The 15466-nt window shown below is 40.2% G+C and overlaps 1 protein-coding gene across 1 annotated transcript in view; it reads left to right on the top strand.

Moving 5' to 3' along the window:
- The window catches only part of SLC7A11 (solute carrier family 7 member 11), a 52729-nt gene that overhangs the window by 9723 nt on the left and 27540 nt on the right, over positions 1–15466 (top strand). Inside the window, exons 4-6 of the mRNA XM_083571481.1 lie at positions 6285–6410; positions 9294–9393; positions 9988–10032. Coding sequence (XP_083427607.1) covers positions 6285–6410; positions 9294–9393; positions 9988–10032 — 271 coding nt within the window. The remainder of the gene's footprint in view (positions 1–6284; positions 6411–9293; positions 9394–9987; positions 10033–15466) is intronic.

Consider the following 15466-nt stretch of genomic DNA (forward strand, 5'->3'; position numbering starts at 1 on the left):
CTATATTTTGAACAGATCCATTAAAATCAATGGAACTTAAGTTAGGGCTTGATATATGTTCCATTGATGTCAATTGACCTACACTAAGTGTGAATAAATCTGGATCCCTAGATTACATCTTTTGGAAATTACATAATTACGTCCTGTGCAAGCGACATTGCCTAACAAGTGAGCAAAAGGGCAAATCTTCAATTTCTGTTTTCCAGCTGCTGCACATATAGTTTATCTATCTATTACAGAACTCTTTGTACTAAGAATATGCCGAAATAGTAAGCTGGGCCCTTATATTAACAGATATTACAAACAGGCAGCCAGACCCCACATTAGAAAGGAAATTAAAGGCATCAAGAAGGAGTGAAGTCATGCAAGACAATTCTAGTTACACAAGGAAATGCACTCATTTTGCATTTTCTTCAGTTGGATTGTCCTTGAACTTCCAGGTCCCAAAGTTATTTGTGAGTGTGCTTTTCCACCAACCCAAAACGTGGAGAGAGAATCAATACCTGACCACCTTATTTCTCTCTTAATTATGTTAAAATCTAAAGGCTCTATCTAAGTAATTGAATTAAAGTTATGAGCTTTAGAGGTTAATGTGGAAAATATTTCATGGAAAGATAATAGTAAAACAGATGTTTGATCCTGCATTTGCCCCTGGGACAGCGTTGGTGGCTGGATGCAGGAAAGGATTCCATTGTAAACATTTGCCTAGTGTTTTTAATTTGACCACAATGTGTGTATAATTTGGAATGGGATTTCATCACAATTAATTTAATGGGGCAATCTTTGAGATAAACCAGGATTACCATATGTGCCTTAATTAAAAAGAAAGAATCAGTATGGCAGAAAGGTGGAGTCCTCCTAAAATAATGTCACCTGAGGAGGGAGATAGGAGTTAACAGCAAGTGGTTGGCATGGAGACCAAATGAGAGCCTGGGAGTGAGCTGGAGGAGTTGCTGCTTCAGAATGGAGTCTCTTTTAGGAAGCGCTTTGAGAACAAGGCTGTCAGGAGAGACACTGAAAGATGTGCATGAAGAAGCAATTATAGTAAGGTGAACTGGAATGACTCCAGGATGAGGCATGCTAAACCCTGCAGGGCAAGCCTATTTGCCCTTGGAGAATAAAATACTGATCACCAAATACAGTAGAATGTCAGCCCTGCTTTGAGCACACAGGCAAGAAGAAGCACTATCTGGGTCCCTTGAGGTAACAGCACCATTACCTCTAATGAACTGGGATTGGGAGTTTGCTATGGATCACTTGCTGAGCTAAGATAATGGTTTGAGAATTAGAATAAACAGGAGACCCACTAAGATAAACCAGGGATTTCCAAGCTGCTGCTCTCCAGATGTTGTCAGACTACAATTCCCATAAGCCTCAGCTCTTGTGGCCAATAGTCAAGGTTGATGGGAGTTGTAGTTCAGATTGTCAGCACATGAATTACTGTATCTAGAATGTCCTTATCCAGAGGCAGTTGCAATTGGTGCATGATCTTCCATTGGTGAATGTGCCACAGAAGCAGCTTGGGGTGGATCAGTCAGACTCTACCCTTCCCCCGCAACAAGACATCAATCCTGATCCTTTAGGACAAGTCAGATTCTGTCTAGAATAGTCTGAATACCACCTCCATAGTCAGACAAACTTCCACAAGCAGTACTTCTGTTTGGATGCCTGATGAATTCAATTTTTGTAAATTCCAATTTGTGCTGTTCTGTCCTGATCTTCACTTCCTTGACCCATGTGCAGATCAGTACATATTCCCCCTCCCCCCCGCAATTTTGCAGTTCTGTGAATCATGCAATACAGTTTTTGGCTCACAAAAATATCAAAATGTGTTTAATTTTTTTTATTTGTATATTTGTGATAGAAAATGTTATTATAATAGATTAAAATCACTATATTTATAAATGTTAAGTAGCTCTATTTTTTTGCAGTGCCCCATACATATCTTTAAATACAAAATTGACACATATGAGATTCCATATCCATTCCATACTTTTCATACTTCCATAAATATATTTATGTAATTCTTTGTACCCCTACCTTGGTTTTTTAGTTTAACATATACACCCACACTCCACATTAAACTTAGGAAGATTGTGCAAACTTTGCAGGTGTATGAACACACAGATGCAGTTATAAAAGCAAACCCCATGTGCTGTAATATTAAATGACACCTTTACCCTCTTTTTATGACTAACTACAAAGCCACAACAGAGCAGCCACAAAACAGGCTGGCAGCCTCACGACCAGTTTGAACATGGCAGAACTTACAATAAAGCCTTGCTATAAATACTGATAAACTGTTCTCAAACAGATGCTGGCTTTTTCATTGCAATAAGCATGACTCACTTAAGAAGAGTGATTTATGATTCATTCCTTGGACTGCTCAGAAAGGAGGCCACAAGATGCTGTGTGAACTTTTGTCATCCACATAACTCAGGTTCTTGCTGGCTATTAACTAACGGAAAATCAAGCACATATTTCTGCAAGGCAGGTCGCTGTATTGAAATGTTGCTACTAAGTGCTCATAGGAGCAAAGATGCTTGGATTACTCATTCATCCCTGAGTTGTATAACTGTGTTCAAGGCAGAGAAGCTGAACTCTCTTTATTCTGATCTTTCCTTTAAAAGACCAAGTCGGTGTTTAAAGTCCTTTCATATACTTCACCATGGCTTCTTGTCAGCCTATATATCATTGTGCAATTAGCCTGAAAGAACTGTGTTGCTAACAGATATTGCAGTTTAATGTCTTTCCCCCTCAGCATATTACTGAGTCGCTGCTTCTCTCCCACCAAATCATCATTGGATTCCCACACCTCTTTCAGGGATCATCTATATTTCTGTAAACACTCCCCCCCCCCGCTTTCCCCTGGGAAAACCCACTGCTTACTATTGAATCGGAGCAAATGTTCATTGGGTTTTCTCCAGATTGACGTTCACTCCAATTTCATGCTAAAGAGAAGGTTTTACAGGGGAAAGCCATTGGACAAACTGCAAACCACTTGGACCCAAGGTTTCTTGACTCGGGACAAGTGTGGACAGGCCCTTAGTTTGTGGCATTGTAACCAAGGATGTATTCAGTTGTGAATCTAAAGAATAGTTCAACATAACAAACACAAGGTTAAATTAAACCTGAGGTTGTGAACTCTGTTGTTTCATGTTGAGGAAGCTGGTGGCCAAGTTGTGTAAAGAAATACCACATGCTGTACACCTATAAAAAATTCCTGTACGTGTGACGATAATTGTGAATCAATATTCTGGCAATATGAAGCATTACACTAGTTCAGTATTTTTAGTATGCAGGTTCACAGCCTCATTCTTGGGTAGTCTGGATTTATAGATCTAACCAGGGCAGATTCACAAGGCTTCTGTTGTGTCTGCTAATCTACATGACTCTGCATGAATCTGTCTGCGCAGTAAATGTGATGGTGGTTTTCCAGTTAACCCAGCCTTCCAGTTAATTCTGAATGAGTAGCTGGACGGAAGAAAACAAACATTTTCTTTCTTTGGCTACTGATTGATCACTAATTGCCCTTTTCTTTAATCATCAATCTTTAATCATATGCACATTTGTAACAACCAAACAATCACTTCTCTGGGCCCAGTGCAAACTTCTAAACATGTTATTCTCCCCCTGTAATCCTTTTTCTGTTTTGGAAAAATTGGAGATTGGCTGGTGTCTTTTAAAGCTTTTGTTGTTGTTGTTTCTTTGGTTTAAGCTCCTTAATCTGACTGCCTACTTTATATTTATAGCTGGTCATGGCAACATTGCAATGTATATAATATATTTATATTTATACATGAAGGATAGATTACTCTAGTCCCCTTCACACATTACTCTAGTTCAGTGATGGGCAAACCTGGCTCTCCAGCTGTTTTGGGACTACAATTCCCATCACCCCTGACCACTGGTCCTGTTAACTAGGGATGATGGGAGTTGTAGTCCGAAAACAACTGGAGGGCCAAGTTTGGCTAGTTGAATACAAGGTGGACTGCACCACTTGCCCTGTTCCTACATTGCATGCTATCCTCAGCCCTGCCATTCATGCACTGAGCAAGGACAGGCTGCTTGCATAGACTTTCCCTATGCAGATGTCCATGCTCAATGTGTTTACTTTCTCTCTTGTGGCTAGCCAGATGCCACTGCTCATTCCTGCTTGCCCTACATCTGCATCTGGAATCCTGGCAGCTCCCAGGACCCCAGCATCCTAGCAGTGACCATGCTGGTATCTACCCTGCCTTCCTGAATTCTTTTTTCCCCCTGGTTGGTCACTATAAGCATCTAGCTGCCCTTTTAATTTCCCCAAATACCCTCAGCCTAGCATCACTTTGGAAGACTGTAAGAAAGTAAAAACGTAGCTACCGTGCAACCATGGCAGAGGAGGAGTGTAATTACTAGGGATGTTAGAGAATTCTGACTGAAGCAGAAATGGGGGCAGAAATCACCACTGTTTGCATATTTGCTCATTGTCAGGACTGGATTAACTTCCTGCAAGTGCAGGTGGCAATTGTTGAAACCGAATTTCAAAGCTGCAAATATCTATTGTTAGTCACGACTCCAGAGTCCAGAAGTCATCAGAGGCTGCAGAGTCTCCAGCTAAAAAGCTGGACCATGTCTAGAGCTCCAGAGATGAGGAGACCACAGAACCTGTAGCAAGAGCCTTTGGTGCCTTCCATTGAGTCTAAGGAGCCAAATGCCTCCTACATTACTTAACTGGTACACGGAGTTCACTAGGCAGAGAAGCATGTAGTGTAGGAGGAGTGCTTGTCTTCAGGCCAGAGCGTTTACCCTTTATGAGACCTTTGGGCAGTTTCCAAAGGAGAACTCCCTAGTGCAGCTGATCCCAGCTGATTATGGGGGCTTCAGCGGTGCAGGGTTCTCTTCAGTCAGCTTAATTGTCCCTTCATGCAGAGAGCCATGTGCTTCACTTTGGAGCACTGATAATCAGTTGACCATCAGGCACCTTGTAAATTTAAAGCACCTTGTAAATGCCTTTGCTGGCTAATCAGCAGTACTTGCAAACAACCTTTTAGCTCAGTCATCACATATGACATCCCTGATGTCATATATAATAACATCAGGTAACGGGCAGGTTGCTTGACAAAATGTCCTGGTGGGTGAAATCAGTGTGTTTTAGGTTAAAAAATTTATGTTTTTTTAAAAAAATGTTTTAGATGCCTTGATTCCTGGTCTGTGAAGTGGTAAATATTATTAATTAATTAATTAATTAATTAATTAATTAATTGCAACTACAAGTAATTGCATCACCATGCAAATAGGGTAGGGAGAAGTGCATGTGTCTCAGACATGTGAAGGCACTTGAGGTCACCTGCTTGCTAAAGCCTGGTCAGTACCTGGATGGGAGATGACCTGGTAACCACAGGTAATTCTGCCTTAGGTTCTACAAGGGAAGAAAGACAGGATACAGATGCAAGAAAACAAACAAATTAATTCATCAGATGGAAACATATATTTTTTTAAGTCATTCCCTCTGCCCAAGAAACTCTGGGGAATTATTTCCAGATTTCCCAGATTTCTTTGGAGAATGTCATTACAGTTGAACTGATACAAAACTGATGTAACTTAGTAGGTAATAGTCTTTTGCTCATGTACTTATTCATACTTAAGAATATGGAAGTAATTCAGGCTCCCTAAGAGAGCTGAAAGGTTCCTTATAACCACCTTGCTGAATGCACGTTCCCCAAGGCATCTCTCTAGAGGAAACCACACAGAACCTTTAGGAGAAGAAATGAATGTGAACATTGAGCCCAAAGGGCAATGTTTTGCAGGGCCCATAATTGCGAGGATTTGGCGCTCTGATTGTTTTATTCCGTTGTTCAATGTTTTCAATGCCATACAAATCTGCAGTTAAATCAAACCAAAGATTACAACTGAAATGGGAAAGTGACATTAATTTTCAGTTTAAAGGCTGAGTTATACCAGTTCATCAATTATCAACACTGAATGGTTCTGCCAGGAAGGAAGAAACTTTAATATCTGCTGTTGAAAGCTTGCAAAGAGATTTATGGCTGGTAGAACGGCAGTGGTGGTGGGGGGGGGGGAGGAGTGCTTTAGCAAAGGCATGTTGAGGAGAGTGGGATGATGAAAATAAGTGTGTGGCAAGAAGACTAATGAAGGAAACGTTTATAAGGGTAACTCCACTTCTTTTGCAAATGCATAGAATGCATGCTGGGGAAAGCTTTCCCTTGATGAAGCTTATGGTGCTTTTGGAGGGATGAGTAGCACTTTCTTTTAACTATTCTCTCTTCTTTTCCCCCTTCCAGCAATTGTAATGGTCCTGAATAGCATGAGTGTCAGCTGGAGTGCCCGCATCCAGATTTTCCTAACCTTTTGCAAGCTCGTAGCAATTTTGATAATTATAGTCCCTGGAGTTATGCAGCTAATTAAAGGTATGAAGTGAAAAGTAAATGCTATTTTAAGTGCTTTTATCTCCCCCTTCCCACCCTTGTCCCTACCCATATAGTGCTGAGGCCAGCAAAATCTCTTAATTAGTCTCTGCTTGTTCAACTTAAGCTCCATACTGTCATGTAAATAACTGGAAGTGGAACTATGCTGAGAAGAACTTATATTTACAGCAGCATGCTGATGAGAGCATATTGAGGCTGGATCCATAATGTTTTAAATGAAGGGCTCCTCTCAACAAAAAAATTATTAGGAGGGTAAATGCACTGGAACGGAACTTCCGATAGGGCATTCAAACAACTATTTTATACTGTATTCCATTTAGCTGTCTCTGTGTGTATGCACGCACGCACACACGCATGCACACACACAAACACACACACTTAGAATACAATACATAATCTGTGCGCAAAACTCTTCTACAATGCTTTTCCTTCATCAAATTCCATTGCAAAATGTGTGCTTTTATGTTTGCATGCGCCATTGAATGCTCATTGCTGTATAATTTAGAACAGGGCTGAAGGGGCAAATTCAGCCCTTGAGGCCTTCCTCAAATGCTCCTACCTCTCTGGACTCTGTTTCTTGAACTGCGATCATTCCTGCGATCATTGCCTGAATAGAGAGATGTGTCTGTGTAAACCTCTGACTTTTAAAAGGTTTTAAATACATCTTCTTGTGCAATCCAAACCCAGACAAATGGTGATTAGTGGCCTATAGACAGATGAAACAAGCCAAGTTCAAACAATAGCTTTTAAATCTGACTTGTTTCAACTCACTGCACAACAAGCTAAACTGTGGTTAATCTAAAAGGAGGGTAGAAGTTTCCAGGTTCCTTCATTTAACCACGAGAAAGGAGGAGGATTGTGTGAACCAAGGCATATGGAGAGTTATTTTCATAATGCTAAACTGTGGTTATGAGTTACATCCAACCACAGCCAAACTCTTGATTTAAAATTTTCCAGCTTCTTCCTTCAGGTTTATACTCCCACTGATTGGCTTTCACTTTCAAAACTTTTCTCAGCTTATTCCTCTATGCTGTTTAAACAGATGGCTAATTCTTTTAATTAAGGGTTATTTTGAATCTAATAAGATAATCCATGTGCCAGCTGTTTTTAAAACCATTTTTATGGATATAATGTGAATAACTGTTATTGTATTGGAACAAACTGCAGTTTCCTGTTACATCCAAATACAAGAACCATGGTTTGTATAGGCTGCAGTAAATTAACAAACCATGATTTGAAACTATGCTATGACAAACTTCTCACAATTTTCCATATTTGGACATCATTGAAAACTGCAGTTTGTTCCAAAATGTAAATGAAAGTTTCATATTTGCCTACTTTGCATATGAAGGAGGAAAAGGGAAGCTGAAAAGCCCCAGGAGCTGCTGGAATAGGTGCATGGCTACTCCCTGTGGTGAACCACTGGTGTACCACTGAACTTCACGCGACAGTCTTCTTAATGAAGAGCCTGCCAAACTGATCCCACCCACCCAGGCTCACCACTGGATCTTTCTAGACTGAAGGGACTGTCAATATATTCCTTTTCTAGCTGAGCCTTGATTGAGCAATAGGCCTCCCTCAGTTCTACTGTAAATTAATAGTAGGGAGAACAAATTAACTGTGCTGGAAGAAAATTGCTAAAATATTACAGGTTGTATTTGCAGTGTCCGAATAATGCCCATAGTAAATTTTCTGACAATTTTCTGTTATACGTTGTGGTGGATATAGCTTTAAGCAAACATATGTTTGTTTTTTGAATTCTGCCCCCCCGCCCCCCGCCCCCCGCCCCCCCACCCCGCTTCTGAAGTAGAAAGTTGGGGAACTCACCAGGAAGGAATTGTTTTGTCAGTAGGTTTTCTTGTTAGCTGTTCTTAAAAATTAGCATAACTGCTTTCAAAACAGTCTTCACTGGGAATTAGGCTAAAAGGGTAAATATTCCAAACAGCTGTGGGACATACAGCCTGTTATATGTTTGTAGCCACCTCCTGGGGTCTATTTCTAATATGTTTACCCTTAGGTGTTGGTTCTGATGGTACTGTTGTTTGCTTAAATATAATGTGGCTTTTGCTAATTATTGTGTGTCATGTAGTATGTGAAACGCGTGCAAGAGTATAGCCATTAGATTGAATGATTATGCCCTTGTTTATCGAAGGCACTACTTTTGTATCCAGTGTTTCAGTAGTTGTTACTTCTTGTATATGTTATCTGCTACCTGATCTGTGACATTTATTGCAAAGTTGCAAGAGCTTTGTTGAAGTCCGTGGATGGTGTTCATTTGTAGCCAGATGGTGCTCATTTGTAGCCAGCCAACAGAAGGATGCCTCTCTTCACATGCTTCTGATGTCCCATCTGTCTAAACTTAAAGCAAGGGTAAAAAGGTAAAGGTAAAGAGACCCCTGACCATTAGGTCCAGTCATGACCGACTCTGGGGTTGCGGCGCTCATCTCGCTTTATTGGCCAAGGGAGCTGGCGTACAGCTTCTGGGTCATGTGGCCAGCATGACTAAGCTGCTTCTGGCGAACCAGAGCAGCACACAGAGGTAGTCAACCTTTTTATACCTACCGCCCACTAATGCATCTTTCTTGATGGTAAAAGCTCCTTACTGCCCACCAGTGCTCGATGGAAGGAGGATTCAGGTTGTGCCGTGGAACCCCCTACTGCCCACCTAGAATCCTGAAACGCCCACTAGTGGGCGGTAAGGACCAGGTTGACAACCTCTGGTCTAAAGTATGAGGGGCTGATTACTAAGCTGGAATTAGAATGATTTTTTAAGAAAAACAATAAATGGATTTATCTCATGGGTGATTATGCTGGTGATTTGCACTCTTTGTAAATTGTTGATATATATTTTAATCTGCCTTTCAGGAGAAACTCAGCACTTTAAAGATGCATTTGTGGGGAATGCAGCCAGTGTCAAGGGATTGCCTCTTGCTTTTTATTCAGGAATGTATGCCTACTCAGGCTGGTAAGTGAAATGACAGGTTGGATTACATTGAATGCTTGACCACTGTATGCTCAGTATGCTATTAGGTAAATCTCAGCCAAACTGATGCCCTTTTAAAACTTGGAGCATGGCAGGAATCTATGATATAGATGTTAAGGAGATAGATGTAAGTGCTCTGGCGTATGCTTTGTATGCAGAGGGTCCCAAATTCAATCCCTGGCATCTTGAGGTAGGACTGCAAGAGACTCCTGTCTGAAATCCTGGAGAGTTACTCAGGTCAATGCAGAAGACAAGGGCTATCTAAATGAACCAGTGGTTGCACTTTGTATGAGGCAGCTTGACTGTGCACTCTTGTATGTGTCTTCCCTGACATAGGCCCCCCAATAAATTCAATGGGACTTATTTCAAGATGAGTGAATATAGGATTGTAGCCTAACTGACTTTTCCTGGGGTGGGGCCCACTTACAATTTTCTGGGAGATTTTTGGGGATTCTAAGGTGTACTCAAAAGCCTAATCTGCTGTACAGAGTTATTATGAGTATTAAGTGACATTTAGATTGCATGTGAAAAATTCTATATTGATAAATAAAATTGATTTAAACTTTGCTTTTATAGGTTTTACCTCAATTTTGTTACTGAAGAAGTAGAGAACCCAGAAAGGTATGTTCTTCCCCTCACTTCCTTTTTTTTAAAAAAACTGATCTTAAAAGTCCCACTGCTCTAGAAAATAAATTAATAAACCTATGCTCTTTCAGATAATCTTGCATGCCAGTCAGGTTGCTTTCTCCTTGCAATGATGATATCAGTTTGAATATGCTTTTGTTTGAAATTTTGCTAATTATTAATTCGACCTGACCTGCGTAGGTGTGTATCTTTTCTTGTATACTGAAGACAAAAAGAAAGTAGTTCTCCCCATTTACAGCATGTCAGCAATTTTCTATGGGAAACATTGATTAGATGCCTCTGACATGTCACTGGGAAAGGATAAGGCTTTGAATGCAGATTTCACGGCATATTTAAGTGTTGATTTGCTGTGTATAAGGTTGCTCAGTCATAATGTGATCTCAGCACACTAAGGCCCAATTTAAATTTATGTGGAATACATCCATGGAAGTGTTCCATGTAACTGGTGTTTGTGGATGGAGGTTATACTGAATGGATGTATAGTTGCCTTTGACTGGACTTAACTGTCTAGGGGCCTTTTACCTTTACCTTTACTAAATGGATTTGTGTGGATGTTATGTGAATGTGACTCTGGCCCCAGAAGGTTACCCTTGAGGAAATGTGGGTCTCAGGGTAATAAAAGTTCTCCAACTCTGATGTGTAGGGTTGCATATTTCCCCCCCCCCCTACATGGCCTTGTTATGTTTCTGAATATACACTTATCTGCTGTCCTGATATGGTGGCAGCTCTTTGATGCAAGGGTGATGCTGTCGCCCTTCATTCTGTGTAGGTAGGCTATATCATTGTGCTGTCAGTGTGCTCAACCCGCATTAGGTGCATTGCTATGTGAGCCCCATGCTATCACATTTATCTGGCTATTTCAGCCAAAATGGATGATACCTAGAAAAAATGTAGACTACCTAGAATTTGACAGAGTGTTGCTGCACATATGCATTGTTGCTTCTCTTGTTAGAAAGCCATTGGGGTACTGTAAAATATTCAGATGAATGCTATTAATGGAAAATAAAGTGGAAGACGATGTTTAATTCTTCATTTGGGGAAGTATTCTCCATATGAAGTTAGAATGTTGAATTTTTTTCCAGGATTATTGAAGTAACCATAAGCAGACTCCCTCCAGTTACTGCTTGCGATACAAACAGAAGCCTTTGTAGTAAATCAGAAGTGTTGGCTTCGTTATAGAGTCCTGACACAGAACCAGTTAAATCAAGCAGTGGTTAGTACTTTAAATTTAGTTTCTATATGCACTAATGGGAAGATGCAGCATAAGATTCTATCAGCACATCTGCATCCCAAATAGTTGAGACATTTTTCCAGCAACACAGAAGAATGAAGTGCTTCTCTGACTCAAGTGGAGGAAAGGTGCTTGATGATTCAACAGCTCAGCACCAGCACCCAATAAAAATCAGAGCTAGTCTTTTTATTGGCTTCATTCATCTTTGGATGAGGCCTCTAATGCTGAACAACTGGAGATGCAGAGCTTAATTATTTGAACAGGCAGGTTTTGAGGCTCATAGCCACAGGCAGTTTTGTATCACTATCTTGTTTGCTTTGCTGTAGGTGTTTTATTTAAATCTCCCACAGAAGTTCACACTGTACACAGGACTTCTCTGTAGAACATCATTGTGGAACTGTTGCTAGTGCCATAAAAAGGGATTATAATTCTTCCAGATGTGTAATTTGTAATATTTTGTGAAGAGCTGTAGATGCAAATTACTGCCTGGAACAAGGAAGTGTATAATGAATCCTTCTGTCTCGTGCCGTGCCAAAGTAAATGTTTGCCTCAAAATCAGTCACAGTTGTATGTTTCCAGGTGCACTTCACCATGTAGAATAACTGGCAGCTGGTATTCCTATAATCAGTTCATGCTCAAACAGTGATAATTAACCTTCTGCAACATTTAGGGTGACAGAGTGCCTGAAAAGAACTATGTGGCAAACACAGATATTTGCACCTCAAAATAGTAAATCTCCATGGCATGGGGAGATGTTGAATCAGTAATTTGGTACAGGGATATGTGGAATCATTTGCAGAATTATATCTGCGACTGCTTTAGCCTGCCATATTCAATTTTTCCTTGCTTACTTCACTTAAAACAATCCCGTACAAGCAGGTTGTGTTTTCTGTTTTTCCAAGGGAGAGATGAGGGTGGCAGATACTGAGCTGCAAAAGTCCATCTTTTGAATCCATGACTGGGCAGCTGTTCGCATCTATAACCAGTGTTGCATTTATCAGAATACTAGTGTTTTGGGAAACCTTGACCCTTGTCAAGCCTGTCCTAATTGACAGTGGCATTATATTGTATTCCCCTCCCTCATTTATGTTTTAGACCTTCATCCTACCTATGTTGCAACAAGCATATTGGAAGGACCAGTTTGTTCTATGGAGTATAGGGAAGTGGAAACCATCATGAGATTTCTCTTTTGCACTATATACCAATTTTGTTGCTTATTAAGGGAAATTTCTAGGAACTGATCTCAATGTTGTAGCTTAGAAGTCATTGTTCATAACTGGAAACATTGGTGCAAATATATTTCCTGGGACATTAATGGGGGAAAAGTATAGCATAACTCATCACATTTGTCTTTGTCTTGACCTTTGTAGTAGATTGTTGTGTCATTTTGTCTGTTACAGTCAACTCTCCAAAGTAAGCATGGGATAAACTGGAATGTAAACTTTTAGGCATTAGTTTCTTCAAAACATTTTGCTGTTAAAGAGTAGAAAACATTGGCTAGTTTGGAATTCACAAATTAAATCCAGGTGTATTTGAGGTTTAATACATTACTACACTTTGATTTAGGATATTTGTGAAAGCTGCATAAGGAATATACCACTTGGGTGTATTGGTGTTCGTTATTTCCTGGTTTCTCATGTGACTTGGGCTAATCCATGACCCCTAAAAAGGATAATTACACAGGATAGGAACATGGGATGCTGCATACAGAACATACAGAGTGAGACTATTGGTTCATCTAGTTCAGTACTGTCAACACTGACTGGCAGTGCGGCTCTGCTGGATTTTTAGATAGGAGTTGTTCTCAGCCTACCTGGAGATGCCTGAACCTGGGACCTTTTTCATGCAAAGCATGTGCTCTGCCACTGAGTTACAGCCTTTCAATTATAAATTAATGAAGAATACAATAATGAAATAATTTAATGAAGTGAATGAAGAACAGTGATCCAGTAATGAATGGTGCAAGCTGTTGATTCACATAATGAAGTACATGAACTACCTGCTTATAAACATCTATTTGTACACATTTTAAAATTAAAACAATAGGTAACATTAAGGGGAGACATGAAACCTTAAAAATGAAATTTCAGGAAAGTGCTGCAATTATTTAGCGTTAAGGTGAAAAATCCAGTGTTGTCACTATAAAAGAGTAAGGGCCTAAACATAAATAAAATGGAGAGACCCAAGGGCAAAAATTCTTCAATATCTATCAAAGCTAAAGCTGGAAACAGTTTCTCAAAAATTCCTTTGTCATAAATCCTTGCTAGAATTTGTGGCAAAATGTACATAGAGCAATTCCTTGTTTAAACATGAAAGTTTGCAAATGTTCTGTTTCCATTTGTTAAATAAGTTTGAGGCCATCCAGGTAATCAATCATTGTTTAAAAAGTTACACTGTGCAAAGAATGTATTATTGAGATGTATAGTGTTTGTAAGCCTACTCTCAGATTGATAAATCATGTCTAGTGCCTGTTGGAATACAGAGAATGAATTGCTTTGCTATGACCTTGGGGTGTGAGATTAGTCAGTTTGTCTATTAGGCTTTTCCAGTGTTCTTCTCACTTCATTTATTCCTTCTGTCCTTTGGAGCCAAGATGCAGCAGACTTGGAGCAAGTTGCCAGGGCTTGATATAATCACTCATTTTGGGAAAGCAGAGTATCAGAATGGCCTGAATGATCTTTGTGGGTTTTTAATATCAGATTTAAATAATCTGAGTGTCATATTTAATTAATGCACTGTCTGCTTCCTATTTATATTAATTAATGGCTGAAAGTCAACACATCTTGAGTCAATGAGAAATGAAAAGACGAAGCATAATACTGAAGATATTTCCAGACTTGAGGAAGGTGATGTCGACATAGATAAATGAGAGGTGAGCAGCTTCCCAAATGTCACAGTGCTTCCAACATGTTGGTGAATTCCAGCCCTTTAAATTTTTTGGCATGCTGCAATCTGATGTACTATCAGTCTTAGTTAAATCAATAACTCACACGATACTTTAAATATCAAGCCTGATAGGTCTAACTTCGCTCACATGCCCTGAGCTCTTTTGAAAGGTGGACAGTGACAGAATGGGAACTGTTGGATGCTCAATGTTTTAGAAACATCATTTACTTTGTAGCCTAACTGGTAACAGTTCACTTTGGAAAGTGTATTCATATTTTGAGATTTGAAGTCTTGAAGCTTGATTGTGCCTTCTTTTGAATATAGGGCTGATAGCATACCCCACAAGTGTCCCAGAAAAAAAAGGGCTGTCCCATCCTGTTTTCTCTCACGAGAGCACAGCAGCCATTTTCGGTGCTATGATCTCGCATGATTTCATACTGAGATCCCTTTGTTATCACTTCATTGAGTGAAGGGTGGGGGGCAGAGCATCCCAGGGTGTTTTGACTTGCCAAAATCTAGAGCCCTTGAATCTACTGCACTCTGCCATAGTGCCTAATTTCTAGACACACATGCACACTCAGCCATGGGACATTCCCAAGTACCAAGGGGTAGAATGGGGTTGGCAGAAGACAGTAGGGTGGCCATGCACTGTGGAGGACAGCACTCTCTATTTTGAGGGCTGTCCAGTCCAAGTCTAGTTTAAAGATGAAGAACCATAACAACAGGAGCCCAGGAGCCCATCAACAGTTAGCAGCTTGTGGCCTGCGGTCCAGGTACACAAATCACCCAGTGTGATCTGTCACACTGTGGTGAGGTGTATTGTATTTCCCTTAAAATTTGTTTCTATATTTATAGATGACAATATGGGAAATTTGTGCAAATTCTTATCCTCTTTTTGGGTGATGCATGACTGGCTGGTCTAGAAGAGAGAAGCAATATGCTTCCTTTGTGCACTCCTTTAGTTAACATGTTGTCTTTCCTCCCATTTAAAGTACATGGGTTCCCCCAAATAATCCTGGAAATTGTGGTTTGTTAAGGATGCAAATTGCTACTCTGTGAGGGAGTAAACTACAACTTGCAGAATTCTTTGTGGGGAAGGCCATGACTGTTAAAGTGGGGTGGTATAAACATGCTTTAAAAGTAATGTGGACGTGAGCTTCTTCTGCAGGTCACCTCTTCAGAAGATATGACACATCGCTAGCTCTCCTCCTGTAGGAATGCATATTTGGGGGCACACTTGTATAAATGATAACCTTGAAATGCAGAATGGATCTTCTGGTTTGGATCCAGCTT

This window comes from Podarcis filfolensis (assembly GCF_964270895.1).
Source record: "Podarcis filfolensis genome assembly, chromosome: 9".
In the NCBI taxonomy this organism is placed as follows: Eukaryota; Metazoa; Chordata; class Lepidosauria; order Squamata; family Lacertidae; genus Podarcis; species Podarcis filfolensis.